The following is a 22,467-nucleotide window of genomic DNA, read 5'->3' as shown; positions in this document are numbered from 1 at the left end:
GCCCGTTCTCTCGATAACACTCTTGGTCCTCACCGGTGACGTTGACGTCCACCCAAAAATTGCACCTACAACATCTTTGCAGAGGCTATCCGACGATTTTTCAACTTCAGGACCGCCATCGGACCTTATCGCAACAGTATCCACATCAACGCGATTGTTTGCCTCTACTGGACGGCCTCTGCTAATGACGGAAGATGGTGATTCCGATGGCGGAACAGCTAGAGGGACGTTGGCCACATCGTTCGACATTTCAGCCCCCGGGTCTCCGCTGAGGTCATCGACCACCGCAGGAGAAGTGTCGACTCGAGCGACCTCCGGGAGGTTTACGGAGGTTTTAACAATCGTGCCACCTGCTGCTTGGTTGCGCAGCCTGCTGACAGCCACGGATGCTGACCCTCCGTGGTCCTTGTATCCATTCAACCGCATGCCGTGGCTTGGGACCGCTTCCTGAGAACTTCTACCGGGATTCACAGGCACGGAGCCGTTCACGGTGCCCGCCGTGCTGCCACCGGTTTGGGAAACAAAGCGCAATTTTTGTGTGGGGGCTCTCCCTGGGTTCACCATGACGATGTAACCTCCGGAAGAGGACTTCTGCAGTCGAGTGATGAGGTTCCCCACGTCCACACCAGGTGATGCCGAGGTCAGAAGTACGTTCCCGCCGTCCGAGGCATCTCCGCCCTGCCTCGGCGACGGAGGCGACGCATCGCCGTCACTCCCTCGATCGGCCTTACGGCGCTTGTGTCGGCTCTTTTGCCGCTCCCGGGCCAAGACGCTGGGACGTTTCCTAGAGGACAGCGAGAAGTCGTCGTCGTAGTCGTCCTCAACCGAGTTGCTCTCACCCGACCCCCAGTCCGACCCCCAGAAATTTCTTGGAGTCCACTCCTCCCCATCGGACTCGTATCTGCCGGCAACTGAGGGCTTCCTCTGAGAAGAAATAATATTAAAATAATATTAATACATATATTGTGGTCTCGATGAAATTTTAATTTTTTTTCTATAAAAGTGACATGTAGGTGACTATAGCATTTCTAATATAATAAGAAAAGGTGTAAGTAGGTACTCGAAAAAATTGTCATTGCATGAAATAAAGAAGAGTGAAATAAAGGGACAGCAGACAATCGCTAATCCCGAATTCTAAACTACCGAATATGTATCTAGTAAAAGTGAGGTTTTCTGGAATTCTGCCAACTTAACGTTTTCTGTTGCCTCGGTGAAACGAGGGATTTATGAGCCTTTAAAAAGCCTCCTGTGCGCACATTTTGGATTTCAGGGAGTAGAGTTGAAAGGGGCATAAGCCATCAAGTGAAAACATTATGGGAAAATCATCAATGTAGCGGCCCTCTGAGAATAAATCGTCTCATCAGTTGTCACGTATCATCGAAGTCAAGTTCAATAAGTTAAGGATAAGGTAGTTTGAGGTTATTAAGGGATGACTTAGCTCCATTAGATCGGATCTGATACAAAATGTGCCTGGTGTTTGGATCAGAAGGGGTGCGAAACTTAACAAGAAGACAGATCACCCAGCTTGCGAGTTGAAGGTCCCAGCAGGTCCCAGCGCTGCATTCTCGGAAGAAAGCAGTTGAAGAAGCGGTCCCCGGTAGATTCTATTGACTCTTGGTAAACTTTCATGAGAGACTTCTTATTGATGAGCAGAAATTCGAAGATTTGGATAATCATTTGCATGAGCCGTCGTGAAAAAACGTTAAATCGGACAGAAAAATCTTGTGTGGGAAAAATTTTCACGACCATAAATGCGGAAACACTAAATACGGATTATTTTTACATTGTGCTAGTAGGGAATGAATCGGGACCCCAGAAAGTAAACGTTAAATGTTGAAAAACGTAAAATGTGAAGACGTTAAATCCGGATCCGACTGTATTACTAATACCACTTCTTTTTTACATAGCTCAACCCGGGTTTCGATGAATAGCATTGAATAGCATGAGCAGACCGATTTAACAATCAGTCTGCTCAGAGTGGCATAAGGTTTAAAACAATGCGGATTTTGCCCTTGGGTAAATGACGAGCCATTTTCAGAGAAAGTGCATCGAGGTCCGTCACTGTGCACCACTGCTTCCTGAGTTGAGCTCAAATTCAATAAATATCAAAGTGTCAAAAAAAAAAAGATATTCAACATTAACATAATTCAGGGTAACGGACTAAGACTCCACGGTCACACAAGCATTAACGAGGATGACATCTGCACGTACCCTATCTACTACTCCTATCTAGTACGTACTCCACATCTATCCAATTGGTCCATCTGATCCTTACACTTTAACACTGGTTTCGTGCAAACTCTCCCCATCATTAGTCCGGATAAAGGAAAATATAATATTTTCGTAGTACTGGCAAATCTGGCAAAGGGTTATACATGTACAGCTTAAAATTGTATGTGTGTGTGGAATAAATATTATTGTAATAATTGCATCGACAGGATGAATCTGGCCCCAGCGCTCCCGACTCCGTTAAGCAGCGAATTTGGCGAGAATGCTGAAGTTGGAAGAAGGATTGATATGGGCATGAAGCAGTTGGAATCGGTGAGTACCAATTGGTCTTGATGTGTGATTCATAGTAGAGCAAAGCAAAAACTGAGTACTCTGCCACAAATAATTGTTTACTAGTCTCAATGGCTTAGTGCCACTATTAGGGCTGTGCCAGACTCTTTGACTACCCGAGAGTCTCGGCGGTCGAGAGGAGAATTTCATTTCTTGGCATTGTCGGGACGAGACTCTCAGCATGGCGAGAGTCTTGTCTTGGTCGAGAGTCTTGACAAGAGTCGAGAAGTCTCGCCCCCTCGAGATTTTTCGAGATCCCCGAATAAATTAAAACTATTTCTATTTTAGACATTGAAAATAATTAAAAAAAAGATTATGTTAAGGCATCCTATATATTAATAATAAAACGTTATTGTACTTTTCCACACGATTTAATTAATACGACCGGTTTCGTCGCAGAGGCGACATCATCAGGTACAGAATCCGTTGAATAGCAACCAGATAAACAAGAACAAAGTAACTGTTATTTTAACGGATTCTGTACCTGATGATGATGTCGCCTCTGCTACGAAACCGGTCGTATTAATTAAATCGTGTGGAAAAGTACAATAACGTTTTGTTATTGAGAATGGATTTTCACAAAGTAAAGCCAGAAACAATCAAACAAAAACTAAAAATATTTATAATATAAGATTGACATTGACAACTTAAGCATATTTTATTATTTAATTAACCAAAATTGACAGGTAACCATGGACCTTATTTACCATGAATAAACATTGCTAAAAGATATGTAAAATTCTGTGGAATTAGACTGTGATCTCTTCTTTTTAGTTAATTTAAAAGTGAATGTTTTTTTTTTATATTACTATAATAAGAAACATTGATATAACCCTTTAGCATGCATCAAAATTATATGCTCAATTTCATTTCAAGCCTTGATAGTGGTTTGTAAATAAGCGGAAACGTTGGCGAAATTCACATTTCAATTTAAACACCTACACTCCAAGATTCAAATTTTATATTAAATGATGAGGTCAGGAAAAGGAAATAATTTTTTTTCCAAATCCCTCGTCGGGAACTCTATTAGCATCGTGCACACTCCTTAAAAAAATGGACGCAGAGGGCAGATTCATTAAATAAAATATTTTTACAAAGTGAATATATCCATAAAAGTCGTAAGGAATACCTTAGTAAACTTTATCATCGACTGAATGCGGTATTCATGGGAAATTCTCACCTTGCCCGGGAGTCTCGACCGGTGTCGAGAAATCTCGAAGGGGCAAGACTTCTCGACTTTCGTCAAGACTCTCGATCCAGGCGAGACTCTCGCCACGCCGAGACTCTCGCCACGCCGAGAGTCTAGTCCCCAACAATGCCGAGATATGAAATTCTCGTCTCGATTGCGGAGACGAGAGACTCGAACAGCACTGATTGTCACTCATTCATTTTATGATTTGTTGAGTTGAATGTTCACAAGTGGGGTGTGGCCACTCAGTCCAGCTAATAATTAAGCTAATAAATGAATCACTCGACAGATTTTATCATCACCATTACATAATGTAATAGCTTAGCCATGTGGGCCTTAATTTTCTCTTCAATAAAAATGGTTCAATCTTCAAGGTTCAAATTTTGTGTTTAATATCAAACTCAGGAAAAGGAAATAGTTGAACCAATTGGTCGTGACGTGTGATACATTGTAGAGCAAAGCAAGTACAGAGTAAAATCTGATGCTTTCCCAGGAAATATACTCTAAATGTATTATTTATTATATTTGTTCCATCATCCGGGCTATTAGCCCTCATGATGGAACCTGACTCGTGTTCCGAAACTTCGGCAGAATGGAGGGAGACCACCCGGCTGGAAGCCGTAATAGCCATTTTCAAAAACGGAGTAGTCTACCACAAATAATTGTTTACTGGTCTCAATGGCTGAACGCCACTATTAACACCCGCTGAAGAATGTCTGAAGGGAAGCTATACCGGGTAGATTCATGTTATTTCACTATTGATAAAATTTCATGGGAATAATCTTTTTTATTGTGTAAACATTATAACCCTTTCCACCCAACCCCACACTGTTGTGTGGGTTTGTTTAAAAATTTCCTCACCTAAATAGGGTAGTTTCCTTCATTGAAGAAAATGAAAGGCATTGATTGCTATTTGTTACCCACCATTAGTGTATTCATAATATACAAATTATTTGGTTTTTAAATTCCAGTTTAGACGAATGTTAGTGGTCAATTTTAACCTCATTTGAAAAAGGCCAGATTGGTGGTCATGCTATGCCACTCCACGTGATGTCACAGGGATCTAAGTAGTTTCTATGCAGGTAGATATGAGTTTTACATCGTCTGAGATTACCAATGCATGCATGAGGCACAGAGCTCAGGGAAACATGTCTTAATAATCACCTATTAAAATTACTTAAGCTTGGAAAATTTCCTTTGTTTGACTAGGTATTAATAATCCTTATTTAAGCCATTCGCTACTTGCTAGCAGGGCACTCAACTACCTGCTAGCAGCCTGCATTGCAGTGAATCACATGCCCTCGCCCCAAGGTCACCTCACATGGTGACAGCGGGAACCAGAATGACGTCACACAGGGTTTTCCCAGCATTCATGCTTAGCAGTTGCATTTTTGCGCTCCTGAATATTTTCAGTTTTCATTTAATGGTGAAAAATAGATATCGTCATTTAAAAATCTAAAAGCTTGAAATGTGCACTCCAGGAGTAATAATCTATCAATTTAAGCAATAAAAAAATAATAGGGAACCACCCTATTCAGATTACCTAAGTGCGTCAAACTGGACTGTAAAGACCATGTGAAGTACAAGCAAGTTCTGGTCTACGCTCCTCTCTTTTTTCAGTTTCGCTCAGTGACCTACAGATGGTAGCAAGATCATGTAAACATCAGTATTTTGCTGCGGCAGTTGCAAGATTAGTTACATTGTTAGCTTAAAAAAAAAATCTGAACACAAGAAAAATCTTAATTTTGAAATATCCCAGGTCCTTTATGTTCTGGATTATCTATGGTATGGTATTTGGAAGGAGGTAACGAACTGCTGGGGTCATTTGCGCCATGAGGTGAGGGTAGGGGGGATAGAAACCCTGTGTTGGCATTATCCAGATTGTAACGATAGGCGATAAGGGGGGCAGGGCTTAACACATTCAGTGCACTTAATGCATTCATTCTCTCCCACCTGTCCTTGGATCTCGATACGCAGTTTCAGGCATGAATTTGTATTACAGTGGAACCTCGATTTATTGTTTTTCAGGGGGATGGATGAAAAAAACGATGAATGCGGGAATGTTTGTCTGGGTTGCCTATGTCCCAGGAAAAGCTGGATTTGGAGCGCCCACTAGAGGGTTAAAAGCAACAATTACACCAAATGTGTCTTGTGCTCGCCGCTTCCCAAAATCTTCCGTAGCCCATCCTATATAATAACAAGATGCCCACCAACAAATGTAATTTCTTCAAAAAAAAGCCACTGTTTTAGCCCCCCGTTAACCTTTCGGTATGTTTTTGAGGAGAGTAGAAAGTGGAGCCTTCACTTATCCGCGTTGAAAATGACACTGCTTAAATACCTAAACGCCATTATGATGATAAAAAAATAGTCTCATGTCTATGCTTGTCGCAATAAAAAGTTGTCGCCGTATGATTACGATGAAGACAACAAAATATACCGCCATCACGAGGCCTCGTACCCTGGTCCCCCGAGTGGTAGCCGTAAATGCTACCCACTTCCCCACCTGACCCGCCAGTTGAATGGTGTGATATCATGGAACTATAGGCGGCTTGTGAAAAGTACCGCATTAAATTAATTAATCACAGCCAAACTAAGGCCCATTCAACGGAACCACTACTAGTTCTAGGATGTGTTCACCATTCCGAAGGCCAAAAAAAAATGCAGCATTGAAAAAGGCGGAGCAAGTTTCGTGGTCTCCCCTTGTAAGTGTAAGACTTTAAATTAGGAACGTAAGATAATGCAGGAATTAGAGATGGGTAAATACATATAAGCAATACAGAAGTTGACCGATGCCACAGGTATGGCGGTAAACCCAGAAAGGAGGGAGCACAACTACTCTCGGAGTCTGTGATAATGCGGAGTCCTCACTGGGAGGGGTCGTAAAAGGTTGGAGCTGAGAGTGTGATTATCTGCGAGATCCTTCCTAATGAATGTCCTGCAAAAAAGCTCCGTACCACGATAAAGAAGAGTCTCTTGGGGCTCAGTACAGCAGTCATGCTAAGACGAAAACTCCGCCATCTCGAAAGGGTTAAGAAACAAAGCTCCAGTGTTGATCCCATGGATACTGGAACCGCTTAGTATAGGAATTAGAGATGGGTTGGTACTTGGTACTGCGGGTTCTTGGCCTGTGGAACCGTTATCGAGAACTGGTCGCTTAAAGTCAGTACTTGGGAACCGGCTCGGAACGGTGGTGAGGATTTGAAATTGGCACCCAAAGCCGATATGGTCTGCAACGTATTCAAGGCCAAAAAGAGATTAAAAAACGCTTATAATACTTTTTGATTGCATGGCTTCCATGTTATTTTTCTTTTGAGAGTCGCTCGCTAACTTGCACATTTAAGTGTTTATCAGTTTGTCGCTCTTGCTAACATTGTAACATTTCTGTAGCCATGGCCACCCTTTAAACAAGCTGACTTTTTGCTACGTTTTGCTGCCATGGCAAGGCGCGTTCTTTCAAATTACCATCGGACTTCATGGACGTCTTCAAACGAGTCAAATCACGCCTTTGACGGCACTTCGCCCATTTGGCCCAGCAGTGTGCCGTGAAATGCTACATTGAGTCCGCTTTAAGGCAAAACGCTTTTCCGGTGGAAGCCATTCTCATGAAATTCAGGTGGCTTTCAGACCAGACGACCAGAGACGACTCTCTACAATGCCGTGTGCCGTGCCATGAATGGCGACCGGCGGAAAATCGTTTCGTCTGAAAGTGGTCTCACATTTGAATCATAATGTAATTCGTTGATGCACGAAAAAGATGCATTCCTGCGAAAGATCCACAGAGAAAACATCATTCGCCTTGACCGGGATTCGAACCCGGATTGTGCTTTAGCCTGTTAAGCTACCGAGGCGTCATTCTTCCCTGTGGATATTTTTTGGACACTCGACCGGAAATCGGGGGATCCGGGTTCAAATCCCGCTTAAGGCGAATGATTTTTTTCTCTGTGGATCTTTCACACGATTGTGCATTGCGGGTGACTCCCGTAAAAGTTATCACCGCGGCTAGTACCGGTATACTTTAAACAAGATGCATTCCGTTAGCTTGTTCGTAAGTTGATAAACCTATACAAGGCATCGAACACTTTGGTTGTCCAGCAGAATGCAACACTGCCTCACAATTTTGCGTTAGCTTATGGCTGCCCAGTTTATCCATGGTATTGCTCTACCCGGCATGTTGAGCAGTTTATTGTTGAGGTTATAAGAACTGTGACAGTGGAGCATGCAAATAAGTTGTCAATTGCAGTTACTATTTAACCTACGTTGCAGAATACAGAATATATTTTGAACTGACTCGCAAGTTACAACAAATTAACGGATGATGTTGTCAGAAGTTGGAGGAGTTTCCCTATTGATCAAGATGCTATGCAGTATGTAAACTGCGCTCCAAGCATATTTTTTCAGGACTGCAGGCAATATTTCAGTTTATTAACAATAGATTAGACCCGAATGGGGTTAAAATGATGAATTTTTAAAATAAAAACCTGGAGAAAGAACCGGTGGCTGCCTGATGCAATGTGACATATTGGTCGATCATGTGTTCTTTAACAATGTGTTATTTAAAATGTTTTGCTTGGCAAATAAAATTACGGAGTAGATTTAAGGATTTTTTAACAGAGCTCTCATGTTAATTTACGTATTTAGTGAAATTATTTTCATTCACTTATTGTGGTTGTATGTTTAAATTTGCCATTAATTCTGATAGTAAGGAGAGTTCATGCTTGGAACGGAGTATCGAGAACTGAGAACCGATTGGGGAGAACCGGACCGGTATTGAGAACCGAAAAAATTTAAGAACAGACTCATCCTCAACAGAAATATAATATTATTTGGAAGCGTTGAAGTAATTTTTGGGTTTTTTAAATTTCTCATGTATCGTAGTAATCAGGTGAGATTAAAATTTTGTCAAATTTCCCTGCAAGACATAGAATTACAGTCTGGCCTCCGAGAGTTGTCTGGTGACGTGTAGAACAGGGAATCGCAACAACAACAGACAACCGCAACAAGAACGACAACTGCAACGTTAGTAAACTCTCCATTAGGGTGGGCCGAAAATAGGTTTTTTTCCCTCATCAAATTTGCCCTATGTGGGCAAGTTGCGAAATGATGTAAGGATCTTGCACATAATATCTTTTTCAAATTGGACTATATTAACCACTGCCGTCCGTGCCCTAAAGTTAAAAATTTTGCAAAAAATCAGGCTGATTTCAGAATCAAACTGCTATGGAGACGAATTTTATGAAAATGTGTAATAGTGGATAATATCAAAGGGTGAATACATGTTTTTATAGTTAATAAAAATGAAACTTGAAGTTTATTTGACAAAATCTATGGTTCAAAGAATGTCTATTAGAGGCAGCCATCGAAACATTGGCCTACTATGTAGGCCTCTGTGGCGGAGGGGATAAGTCCACGCCGACCATACCGAAGATCACGGGTTCGAGTCATGCCCGGATAGGTTGCCCCGTCTAGGACATGGGTGTACGAGTGATCTTCTGTTGTTTATTATTTGAGCTCCCGATGTAAAGGCCTCCTTGTGCTGTTTTCGGGAGTAATTGAGATAAATAAATAAAAATTAACTCTTTTACTGGCAGCTCATTTGAGGTGAGATATTCGAAGACTGCCGAGGATATTTTCCGGAATTCGCAACATTTCAGATTTAAAAAATTTCAGCTATTTAATACATGCAGATTTTTTCCCAATTCTTAAGATATATACAGTAGATTCCGGTTAATTGGTACTTATCGGGACTTTAGCACTTTGCCCCAATCAAGCGGCTGCCCCAATTACGAAAACCATCCTGTGGATGGGCATAAAAAAAACGTTGAAATGATAGAAAGAAGACTAAAGAATGTTTATAATGCAACATAAGTTCATTAAACTATTAATGTGACTAATAAGTCAGCGAGGTTAGTTAATTTATTATAATTTTTAAGAATTATAACAATTTAGTTATAAATATTTTTCACAGCCTCGGACCACGCGGAATGAATGTCTTTCACCAAGTCCTATTAAAGAAAAGTCCTATCCTCTTGCGGATGGAACAAACAAGAGCTTTCAAAATAGGGCATGAATAGGAACATTTGTGGAAAATAAGAGCAAATCAAAGGAGTAAAATATAAAAAATAGTAATCTGAAAACAAAAAATTTCAATTTCGTCGCGAGTATAGAGTCTATGTCGCCGACTCATGGTCCAATAAAGGGGCATGCTGTACCAATTAAGCGGAGAATACTCTGGGATATTCCTCTATTGGGTTCTGCTCTTCAAGATCTGCCCCTTTTAAGTGGCTGCCCCAAGTGGACCCATTAAACGGAATCTACTGTATTTATATCTTCTAACCATAGATAGAGTATGGGGGTTTGCATAAATTGCAGCCATTGAAAAGGCCACAATCATGAAAGAAGAGTGAAATTAGTTGGCCCCCAGTGGCAGTTATCGCTCAAACAGTGAATGCCGACATATCTACAAAATACCCTGCAAGCCGCCTAAAAGGCGTGTGGCAGGGGGTGTTAGGACAACAGCTGGTTACAGCTAAATAAAAAAAAAGTGCTCAAACGAGGTTGGGACTAGCGTTTATTAAAGTCCTTCATTGTTCGGGGGAAAAACGAATTCGCATATCTATCCGTTCGGCAAAACATCTCTCTTAATTTATCGCTTCTATCGGACCTGGAAATATGGTGTGGCTCTAATATTTTGTTCTCTGCATCTCTCTTAAAGATATCCATTCTCAATTGTTCAAGCAATCTAAGCCTAGCGCGCAGCCTCCGAGTCTCCAATGGCTCCCAACCTAATTCGCTTAACATCTGGGTAACACTGTACGCCCGTAACAGTTTTTGACGAAACGTGCAGCCTTCCTTTGTATTTTATTCAGTTTGCGGATTAAGTCTTTCTGCACCGGATCACATACGCTCGCTGCATATTCAAGGTGCGGTCGGACGAGAGTGAAATAGCACCTTTCTTTAACTTTCTCATCCGAAAATCTTCCCACAATACGCTTGACAAATCCTAATTTCTTCAGGGCTATGCCGCAAATATTCTTTATATGTGTTCCTCATGTGAGGTTCGAGGTTATCGTAATTCCCAGGTACTTCACTTCGTCTGTTGCCTTTATGTTAATACCATCCACTGCATAAAAAAGATTAGAGTTGGACGAATTTCGCAAGAAATGTATCAAACAGTATCGACCCGTTGGCAGTGAAAGGTTTAAACTCACTCGGCTGGAAACCCAAAGAAGACCTCACCAGCATCATACGCCGGGAAAAAACAAGATCATGATTCTCTAATGTCTTCTGCAGATAATCAGGGAGCAAATAGTGGTTCGTGGGGTTGAGACGGTGACGGAGCCGCTGCTGAAGGCAGAGGGTGGCAGCTCGGAGGAGGGGAACCGCTGGACGGAGTCTGGCGAGAGGCAATCGCTTCCCATGAAGTACGACTCCTACTCTGCTGGGTACAACGGCTACCTCAACAGACAGGACAAAAAGGGCAAGTGCAGTTCCTTCTTTCTCAGAGGTTACTCGTGGAAAATGACGATGACCCTCAGTATATTAATCGGTTGTCTTAAAAAATCATAAAAATTGTGCTGCATTTTCTTACCATTATTCCCAGCAACAGCCATACACATTCATGCTCGGAATGAACCCATATCGATGAATATATTGATTGATATGATGATTAATAAGGCACTAAACCCGTTCACGCCTAATGGTACCAAATGGTATCAGCTGGTAGTGCAGTGTTAAATGTAACTTTCTTATTTTTTATCGTAATTTATTTGGGTTTTTGAGAGTTTTAAATTGCTGAGAACATTTCAAATGATATTTTCTGAAAATTTTGGTATTTTAAAACTGTATTTAACGCATTTAGAGCAGTTTGAAATTTGAGAATTATCAACTAGCCCAAAAAATAAACAGAATTTTTTAGAGCAAGCATTTTTTTATTTTATTTAGTTACACCCTATGTATTGCTAATGCAAAGGTTTTATTATGTAATTATGATTTTTGTAGCCTGTATATCTAGTATAAAGTATGATTATTTGATATGAGCCTTATATCTGGGATTTTATGATGCACAATATGTTGGTGGTACCATATGGTACCGCTAGGTGTAACTCTTAGGGGTGAAAGAATAAATTTTGCACCTAATGACTTTGAATTTGGCACTAATGAGTTTCATTGACATTTAGGTAAACGATTGCCACAAAACTTGCAAAAACTTTTTAATTCAGGCGTTAGCGGGTTAAAGATTATTATAAGGAGATTTTTATATTCCACAGTTGAAATTCTCTTAAAAAAAATTGTTCAATGTAGCCTGCTTTCTATTTCTTAAACAGAGATAGAGTACAGAAAGAGGTAGGATGCCATACACGCCACCATTCACCGTGACGCCATGCACACATGACAAGATCACAACCTCTCAACTACATTAAACCACTACCTTATCAACCCCTGTCTGAGCCGTCACATTATATTCATAATCAGCGGTTATTTCTGTAAATCAAGTGACTTAAAGGTACCCTAGGAGCACTAAAAATGATATAAGTCTAAAATCTGACTATTTAGAGTCTAAGTGTGACATGACCTTTTATGTATACCAAGATTACATATGATAATTACTAAGATTCTCCGCAGGCATACATGTTTACCTTATTTGTTCCGGTTGAATAACCAACTAAAAATGTTTCCAAACGTCAGAAATAATGCAAATTTGAATATTTACAAAATAGGAAGACCCCAAAGAGCCTAAGCTACCATGATCAGTAATAGGAAATTATGATCAGTATCATTGATTTTTTTTCAACTACAATTTATGCCTGAAATTCTCGTAGGATCACCTTCCTGAACTCTTTTCACGTTTAAAATCAAGAAAATTAGTGCTAAACTGCCAAATTAAAACCATGTGAACGAAAATAACAATTTCTTCATAGATTTCCCAGAAGCAACTGCTAAAAAAGTCATCCTCCTCCCGTGATCTGTCGTATATGTTTTAATAGGACAAGTTTAGTTGGGACATTTCTTCTTTCTCAGAGATTACTCATAGAAAATGATGTGAATACCAATAGAAAAAATCATAAAAATTGTGCCACATTTTCTATACCATCAATTCCGGCAACAGCCGTACCCATTTGTGCTTGAAATGAACCCATATCAATGAATATGTTGATAGATACATCGATATTAATGTGATGATTAATAAGCATTTAAAGATCATTATAAGCAAATTTGTGAATTCTACAGTTGAAAGTCTCTTTATAAAATTGTTCAATGTAGCCTGCTTTCTATTTCTTAAACCGAGATAGAGTATCTTTGCGTTAAGTTTAGCATGGCAATCCAAAGCATCGTCTGCTCCCGCAATACATGTCAAGTAACGACGTGCGTGCTCTTCGCGTTGAGAAATGCATTTGGATGCATTGGGGTCTTAGAAAGAGAGATGTGGGGTGAATGTAAGAAGGTCAATTGGGAATGAGAATAACTTAGTAACTAATGAATTTGAAGGTTTACACGCTCTGAAAACACTTGGAAACGACTTGCAGGTTGCTTCATGGCCAGCAATTGTGCATGCTACCCAGGAAAGCACTACTATTTCAAGCGTACCTACCGAATAGTTTTACCTGCATTTCACTTGGATGGTACCGGGACCGCAAGAAATCGTCGTCCAAATGAGTAATGTACTAACCAAGTTCCACTGTATAACAAAAGTCTCACAAAAAACATTTTCAGTGGAAAATATCAAAATAAGAGAATGATCACGTCAATGCACTGATTAAGTACTTAGAAAATTGGCTTCCTCGGTTGTGCATTGGCATAATGATTGACAAATCAATGCCTTGCATGATTTTTTTTCAGTACGGCGCTTATAAATTGTTTGAATAGTTTTCATTAAAGTGAGGAAGGAAGTGATGCAAAACAACTTCGCCTCTCGTCTGGATTTATGCTTACGTTTATCGGATAGAAATTTCTCTGTCCCTGCACCAATCCTGTTCCCGTGTAAGTGTTCACAATAGTTATATTGGCTGTTATTTGTTCCACCTCAGGTAAAGAGACTATTCGCTATAGCGAGTGTTTATTTGAGCACCGTGGGGTCTCATTTTATCGAGGTTGCACTCTATGTATTAACAAAGTTTATTTCCATTTTACTCTTAACCGGTGATTTTACTCTTAGCGTCTGAGAGACCGCTGTGTTTCTAAAATTGTGAATATTTCCAAAATTAAGATTTCAAAATATCTATAATTCTCGTTAGCTTCATATTTTTGCATAACAAGGACATCCCACTCTTAAAATTTAACGTTCCTTTTATTAATTTCTGTAAATTTGCAATTGAACTCGATTAGCGGTCTGTGAGACCGCACGTCACTTACTAAGAATGCATCGAGAGAAGGAATAAGCAGGATATATTTCATGGCCACTTACTACTTCGCCTTCCAACTTTAACATTTAAGGCCTTTTTTGAATCTGGCAAAAATATTGATACATAAATATAATATTATAACTCGAGTGTTTTTGGCATCATTTTATTTTATCCTGCTTCAGATCGCAATTTTTTATGACAAATTGGTTCTTATTGGGAGTGTAAACATTTTAATAAAAGTTTTAAAATAGTTAAGCATTCAAATAAAAATTAAACAAAACAATAAAAATGGCGTAGCAATATTTTGTGAATTTTTGATCTATTGCGGTCTCCCAGACCGCACGTCACTGGTAGTGTAACAAGAATTGCACGTCACTGGCTAAGGGTTAATATCCCAATTGCAAATCAATCCAAAGAACAAATATCAAGTAATGAATCTGTCTAGAATAGCCATAATTTTTGGATATTACCAAAGGCTCGGGAAGGGTAGGAGCCGCTGGTGACAGCATGGGTGGATAGCGATGCGCTTTGGTGGCACGGGCACTTTGACTCCCACTGATGGCTGCATTGTGACTCACCACTGACGAAAGATGAGAGACCAGTCTCGTCTGATGATTAAGTGCTTAAGTCAGTAACTTATTGCCAATAGCATATCCACCAAGCTGTTATATAGGGAAGGCATCAAACCTATCTCCTTACTTCCAGTTCTCTCTTCTGTTTGTGAAAGAATAATCTTATATCGACTACTTCTTCACCTCCCCTCATCTCTCTGTCAATCAACATGGTATTCTTCCGGGCCGCTCATGCATGACCAACTTATCCGTTTTTCAGCATAATGCCATAAACTCAATTAATAATAAATCACAGTTAGACACCATTTTCCTGGATTTTTCCAAAGCTATTGACTCTATCAATCCTCCTCCTCTTCCCCCACAAATTAGTTGAACTATTTAATGTTTCTGGTAGTCTCAAAAGTCTCCTGACTAGCTTCCTTAGCAACTGAACTCAAAGGGTTATTCTTTCTTGTTTATCTTCTCCTTGGTCTCCTCTGACATCTGGGGTTCCTCTGGGGAGTGTCCTTGGTCCTTACCTGTTTAACTTGTACATTGATGATCTTGCCTCTCTGCTACCTTCTTCCCCAGCTCAAACTCTCCTTTATTCTGAGCCTAAGTCAATAACTTGACGATAGCATCTCCACTGTGCCATTATAAATTGGAAGGAGAAACAAGGATGTTTTCAACAAAGAGGAAGGTGTAGTCGTTTTTAAAAGTGACAGGTACAAATCCCGAGAGATACTTAGCCTGAGAGGTCACACAACGACATACATATAATATGCATAGAGCATGAAGGTTTTCAGGGTTACTACCGCGTAGATTCACCTCTGCAGACGACAGTTTCGTCAGCATTGCAGCAGGCTTATTCAGGTCAATGAAGTGGAGATAGCCGGTCTCTTATACACCCCGTCGGAGGCCGGTGTTTTCTCATTGGCTGGTTCAGGAGGCCCGGGTGGCTTCTCATTGGTCCGCATCTCCCGGCTCCTGTCTCTCCTGGCTTACTCTTGAGGACTCATCCCCATGTGTTAGGGATGTGCTGGTATCCGTCCTTCCTATTGAGGTTATTCGGTGTCTTCATTATCCCTATAGCTTCCCTAATGATCCGAGGGAACTGTCGTCTGCAGAGATGAATCCATGCGGTAGTAACCCCAATAACCTCCACGCTCTATACTGACCACACCGCGAAAGTCTACACAAAAATATTTATGCATATTTTGGGAGATAGAAATCTTCCATTTCTGCAGTCCACCATCTCCAAAAGGGTTGAGTCGTTGTGAATGGGGTTGTAGCCACTAGTTGAATTCAGAGGATTGAAGTTTGTGTCTTTCCACAGATGTTCACAATGTTCGCATAGTGGTCACCTTCTGCACTTTCATCATCACGGTGCTGATGGTCTACGGTGCCGTGAGGAATAAGCCGTCGTACCTCATGCCGTACTTCTGTCTCCAAGTATTTGACTTCTGCATTGCATGGTAAGTGAAGAGTGTATGTTGCTTTCAGTCAAGCCTGTTTCATGTCTCAATGTTCCTTATTTTCCTACAGCAGTTGTGTAAAAACCTCTCATACTTGATTTTAGGTCTACGATTGATGGAACAAAATAAAAATTGATGTGTCGATCGTATTTCAAGGCCAGTCACGCGCATACACTGTCCACACATTTATTATCGACTTGTGTGAATGTGAATTTGAAATGTTCATGACCTCGATGGTTCGTTTCCTCTTCTTGGGATCAGCGTTCCCCGAAACGCATGTGCTACATCTATCCTACTGTGTGTGTGATTGTGACCATCTTTAATTCCATTTCTTCTTCTGTCCGCATTGAATTCTTCGTTCGTGGCGGGACCTACGCCCAGAGCCATCTCTTGGCCAAATCATAGAGCTAGACCTCGGGGGATTTGGTTGTATAAACCCCCGCCGAAAACACTGGAGATTAGATTAGCCTGGATAGCTCGGTGGTCTGAGCATCTGCCCGGAAAGCAGAAGGTCCGTGGTTCGATTCCCGGTTCAGGTGAACTTTTTTCCATGTGTTTTCGGCCTTCATTCCATCTCCACGCCACAGTGTGTCATCGTCCTGCATTTATGTTTCTATCTCTTTGTTTCAATTTCTATTATATGTTGTTATGATTGTATTATCTGCACACATATATTCGAAGCGCAATTATTGGTCCTTGTGCCATGACGACGCACAGACCTTAAGGCTGTGATTGGGAGACCTTTGACCAAAGTGATCATTAACCCTGGCGAGAAATCAAACGCCTCTTCACTTCCCTGCCTGCCTTCCATTTTCCCACTCACAACCTTTAGCCAGACCTGAATTTTGCTAACGATAGGCGACGTCATGAGAGCACTATCGTTGCTGCGTTTGTATTCCTGGCGTTTATTGCGTTTGATATATACAGTCGGATCCGGATTTAACGTCTTCGCATTTAACGTTTTTCCGCATTTAGCGTTTATTTTTTAGGGTCCCTATTCATTCCCTATTAGGGCAATGTAAAAATTATCCGTATTTAGTGTTTCCGCATTTATGGTCGTAAAAATTTTTCCCGCACAAGATGTTTTTGCCCGATTTAACGTTTTTTCATGACGACTCATGCAAATGATTATCCAAATCTTCGAATTTCTGCTCATCAACAAGAAGAGTCTCATGAAAGTTTACCAAGAGTCAATAGAATCTACTGGGGAACGCTTCTTCAACTGCTTTCTTCCGCGAATGCAGCGCTGGGTCGACCTTCAACTCGCAAGCTAGGTGATTTGTCTTCTCGTAATGTTTCGCTCTCCTTCTGATCCAAACACCAGACACTTTTTGTATCAGATCCAATCTAATGGAGCAAATTCATCCCTTAATAACCTCTAACTACCTTATCCTTCACTTCGTGAACTTCGATGATACGTGACGTCTGATGACACGAGTTATACTCCGAGGGCCGCTACAATGATGGTTTCCTCGAAATGTTTTCAATTGACGGCTTATGCCCCTTTAAACTCTACTCTCTACGGGTAGTCCATTTTTAGCCCAATATTTTTCCAGTCGGCTACTTTCTCTTTTCAAAAGAGGCCCAATATCATTTGCGCAGTTCACCAGAAGATTCTTTTTATAATCCATTCCAAGGTCAGTTTCCACGGAGGAACAGCGAAAGAACCGAGGAAGTGTTTCCTCTGTCATGATCGTGAGTAAAAGCATTCTTTCCTAACGGAACAACATTATTTTACATCGTAATTTAGATATCCCGGAGCCCATGGGCTATATGCATATACCGACATGCGGCTGGTTGATATCGCTGCCGATTCAAAGATATTTATCTGGTGCTAATTAATGTCAAAAGAGAATGACAATCGGAGTTTTGACGAACTTTCACGGTCCATGACTCTAAATAAATCGCTCATGCTGGAAAAAAATCACCGCATAATCAAGGTAAAATAGATGAGTGCATAAAAATACGAAAATCCAGCAGGAATCCCTTGGTGGTTGACTTCGACATCATAACTTGCCAAACTCCGGAGGCACTGAAAATTTTTCAGATGAAATCCAGTTCTATTGAAGATTAAAACTTTTCACTTAACAGAGTTTAGCTAATCGTTATTCAAGATCCAACCAAATTTTATTAAAAGCTGCCGAGAAACGGTGAGTCGGAGTCAAGGTGATCAGCGCGCCGCGTACCTAAGCAACTTCTCCCGGCTCCATTCGTACTGTATGAGGCCGCGGATATGACAACGAATCTGGTGTTATCATCGAGTTGAATCACCATCGACTTGTACACATACTAGAAAAAAGATTCTCCATTTTTGGATGACCTCGAAATCCAAAATGTGCACACAGGAGGCTCATAAATCGCTCGTTTTGCCGAGGCAACAGAAAACGTTAAATTGGCAAAATTCCAGTAAATCTCCCTTTTCGTAGATATTCGGTAGTTTAGAATTCGGGATTAGCGATCTTCTGCTGTCCCTTTATTTCACTCATCTTCATTGATGCTATGACAATTTTTTCGAGTACCTATTTACGCCTTTTTTATTATATTAGAAATGCTATAGTCACCTACATGTCACTTTTACAGAAAAAATTTTAAATTTTCTTCGGGGCCTCTGAAATATTCGTAAAATGGAATCACTAATGTCCATAATAATAATCTGTGTGGGAATGCTTTTAAGTTGATGAATATTATAATTTTCTTAAAATATTTCATTGAAACAATTGTCATCTTCTCATTACTTATTTTTACTACCCATTTTTTTAGCTGATTCCTGAAAAGTATTATCCAACCTTAATTCGGCAAATAATATTTAATCAATGAATTTGTTGCTGCATGCAGCAACTTTTAGTTACTTAAAATAATATTTTTTATTCATAAAAAGCCATTCCAATCATTACAGACCCTAAAAACTGAAAAAAATGGCAGGTCCTCATTTAGTGTTTTTCCGCATTTAGTGTTTTATATTTTGTCCCCCCTGAAAAACCTTGAATCAGGATTCTATTGTATTTAGTTAATGTGCGGTCTGTGTTTTTTATGTGATCAATATTTATTTCTAAAATGGCCCGTCAGCAGACCGTGAATTTGATACAATTTAGACCGTGAAAACCTGGAAAAAAAATGTGAATTTTATAATTTAGTTAGAGTGGGAACCAAGTTTTAAAACTGAGCATGGTACGGTAAACTCTCGTTATTACGAATTTCACAGGACCAAAACTCAAAGGTTTGTAATAACGAAGTTAGTATGATCGTTTCTTTTAGGTATTGTAGAAAAACATACCTTACCTAAATAGGGAAGTTTCCTTCATCAAAGAAAATGAAAGGCATTGATTGCTATTGTTACTCTCCGTTAGTGTATTCATGATATTCAAATTATTTGGTTTTTGAAATACCGGTTTAGACGAATGGCCACGGTCAATTTTATCCTCATTTGAAAAAGGCAAGATTGGCGCCCATGCGATTCCACTCCACGAGACGTCACAGGGACCTAGTTTCTATACAAGTAGATAGGAGTTGTACATCGTCTGAGATTACCAATGCATGCATGAGGCACTGAGCTCAGGGAAACATGTCTTAATAATCACCTATTAAAACTGGCTAAGGTTGGAAACTTTCCTTTGTTTGATAGGGGTGTCATTCCATGTCAGTTCATCCAGGCATGACACCCACCGACTCGGATTTTGATGAAACTTGCCAATTTTCGTCCTTCCATGTTGGAATAAAACAGTGTAAAATACAGTGGAACCCCGATTTATCGTTCCCGCATTCATCGTTTTCCCGCATTCATCGTTCGCCGCTCCTGGTCCCAAATTATGTTCCATAAAGACAATGTAATTTTTTCCCGCATCTATCGTTCCCCGAAGTATCGTTCTCCCGCATTTACCGTTTGAAGATCGCGGTCCCGGCGTATAATTTTCCCGCATCTATCGTTTGACGTAAATGAGACGAAGTGTTTACAACGTGTTATTTATGGCTAATAATGACAGACATAGTTTGAATCTTCCCCAGGAGATTGAAATGCGATAGGGAGAAGCAGAGTGCCGTGGGATGGTTACATTAGCGATTTCCCAAGATCCGGTAACCCCCTCCATTCAGCACTCGAGGCGATCGCCTCCCCCCCGGTTGAAGCTTTCTTCTTCTCCGAAATAAAAAAAAAAGGTCCCAGCTCAAGCAGGGATCGTATTACGACGACCTTAGCTTCGAAAGAAAATATAAAGTTACTCGAGAACAAAAGAAACCTTTTTCACGCCACCCCCTCCCTCGACCGCTGACTTTTTTTAGCCGACTCGCTTCAAAGGTGGAGGTCAACTGCTGCATGAATCACCTATTAGCCCAAAAGGTATTTAAAAATGAATTTCGGCAATTGGTATTATACTTTTATTATTTTGAGATATTAGTGATGTGCACGTAATTTAGTAAAGATTGATACCAAACACGACATATTTCTGACGTTATTTAAGCATTTTAAGCAAGGAAATATTTGGAATAATACGATGGTGATTTCTGGCGAATAACGATATCCTCGTAGCTGATAGTGAGCTTCACGGCAGTTGATGCAATTGTTTTTCGTCTGGTTACAATTTACGAGTTATGCTACAAGTCTCACTTGTCTGAGTTGTTAACGAAGCGATGTCTTCTCAGGATATTTTGTTTCTCTCTACTAGCAATCTGAATTCATCTGCTCATCTAGGGCTACGCTACTTATTGTTAGAAATGAGTGGGTAAGTTGCCTTCTCTATAGGATAAAAAATTTCATTGCGCAGTCATATGGTCATGCTTCACCCTCTGCAGTAAGCTCTGCCTACGCCGTATGGGATAGCAACCCAAATTAGTGCCGAACTTCACCTCGTACGAGTGGTTCCATACTTTCCGGGGTGGGTTGACTTAAAACTAACGAGTTTTTTCCGCGTGGGTTCAATGGAGTCCGGTTTCATTTTTATTAGTTTTATTCTTATTCGTCTTCGGACCGTGGCCCTTCCGAAGACACAGGTGAGAACTTTAAAAGATGGACTGAAAATAATTGATGATGGAGAAAAGAATCCGGGCTAGAAATACGTGAATATTGAAGAACGTCTCGGTATGTCCGGTAGCACATGGCGGCAGGGGTGGGGGTAGAGCGAGATCCCTGGTGAAAACAATTAGTGGGATGAAGCCGAGGATCAGGTGGGCGTGCCGCTGACGATTAACGCCACATTGCCTCAATCATATCAAAAATTAAATTGCTAGAAAGGAACATCTCAAATAATAAACTATTTTTGGCCTTCTTGATCCATTTCATAACCAATCACTGCGACGGCGAAATCAGTTGTTTGAGGCATAACACGCACATTTCTCTCGTAAATACGTGTACTTGAAATGGCATTTGATAGATAAGAATTTTTACATCAGACAGAAATTCATAATAGCCGTGAAAATTCCGAGTGGAGTGCAAACATTTTTTAGCAAGTCGGCTTTGTTCCTTTAGGATTTTAGAAAGAGAGATAAGTCGAATCAACAATATGACCTAAGTGTTTCGATAAAGTAATAATATTTCTGTAATCAACTGAAATCTCGTTTGAATCCATTAATGAATGTCATAATTTGCAAAAATCCAGCGTATCCTGTGACATAGGCAACCCGCACGAACATTCCCGCATTGATCGTTTTCCCGCATTCATCGTTCTTTTCATCCATCCCCCTGAAAAACGACAGATCGAGGTTCCACTGTATTTCTTGGCTATCTCTAATAGTTTTTTTTTCACGACCATTTGAAGTTTGGGTGAAACTGCAGTTTTTCAATGAATGCGGTCTCCAGAGGCACTTGTACCTCCAGAGGGAAATAATTTGTCTCAGCCATAGTTTTCATCCGATTCTTATGAAAATTTGCAGGTTTACTAAAGAAGTCATGGGGATTCCAAAAACTAATTGAAAACTGTCCTAAGGGAAATATTGGAAATTCTCTAAACTCATATGTTTCATAAGATTTTAGAAAATTTTGCGTCAAAAACATGGTTCTATAAACCACATCAAAACTGTGACTTTGGTGACTGTGCGGGGTAACTCAGTAATCCCAAATACCGTTGATTTTATTTGATTTTTTTATTTCGTCTCTTTGATGTTTTTTGTATTTGAGCTCAACCACTATATTATTAGTCTCTACTTAGGCCAACTGCTGTGTGGAGTTACTGAGTTACCCCACACAGCTCTTGGTGGGAAGAAAAAAAACCTTGTTTGCTATGAGAGTGCAGGAATAAAAGTTGTATTCAATAAATTTTATTCTAATACAGCAGACTCACTATTAGGCCCAGCGCACACGGTGTGACTGTTTTACAACTACCGTTGCAAACCAGTTGCGCGCGCAACTGTTTTGTGACCTCGAC

The 22,467-nt window shown here is 40.4% G+C and overlaps 1 protein-coding gene across 1 annotated transcript in view; it reads left to right on the top strand.

Moving 5' to 3' along the window:
* The first annotated feature begins 2,440 nt into the window (after nt 1–2,440).
* The window catches only part of LOC124169986, a 37,026-nt gene continuing 16,999 nt past the window's right edge, over nt 2,441–22,467 (top strand). The window contains exons 1-3 of the mRNA XM_046548678.1: nt 2,441–2,541; nt 11,039–11,225; nt 15,976–16,114. Of these exons, the coding sequence (XP_046404634.1) occupies nt 2,518–2,541; nt 11,039–11,225; nt 15,976–16,114 (350 nt within the window). The 5' untranslated portion in view covers nt 2,441–2,517. The remainder of the gene's footprint in view (nt 2,542–11,038; nt 11,226–15,975; nt 16,115–22,467) is intronic.

Source organism: Ischnura elegans, chromosome 13 (assembly GCF_921293095.1).
Source record: "Ischnura elegans chromosome 13, ioIscEleg1.1, whole genome shotgun sequence".
Lineage (NCBI taxonomy): Eukaryota > Metazoa > Arthropoda > Insecta > Odonata > Coenagrionidae > Ischnura > Ischnura elegans.
Note: the sequence above shows the minus strand (reverse complement) of the source record. Positions and strands in the feature narration are given on the sequence as shown.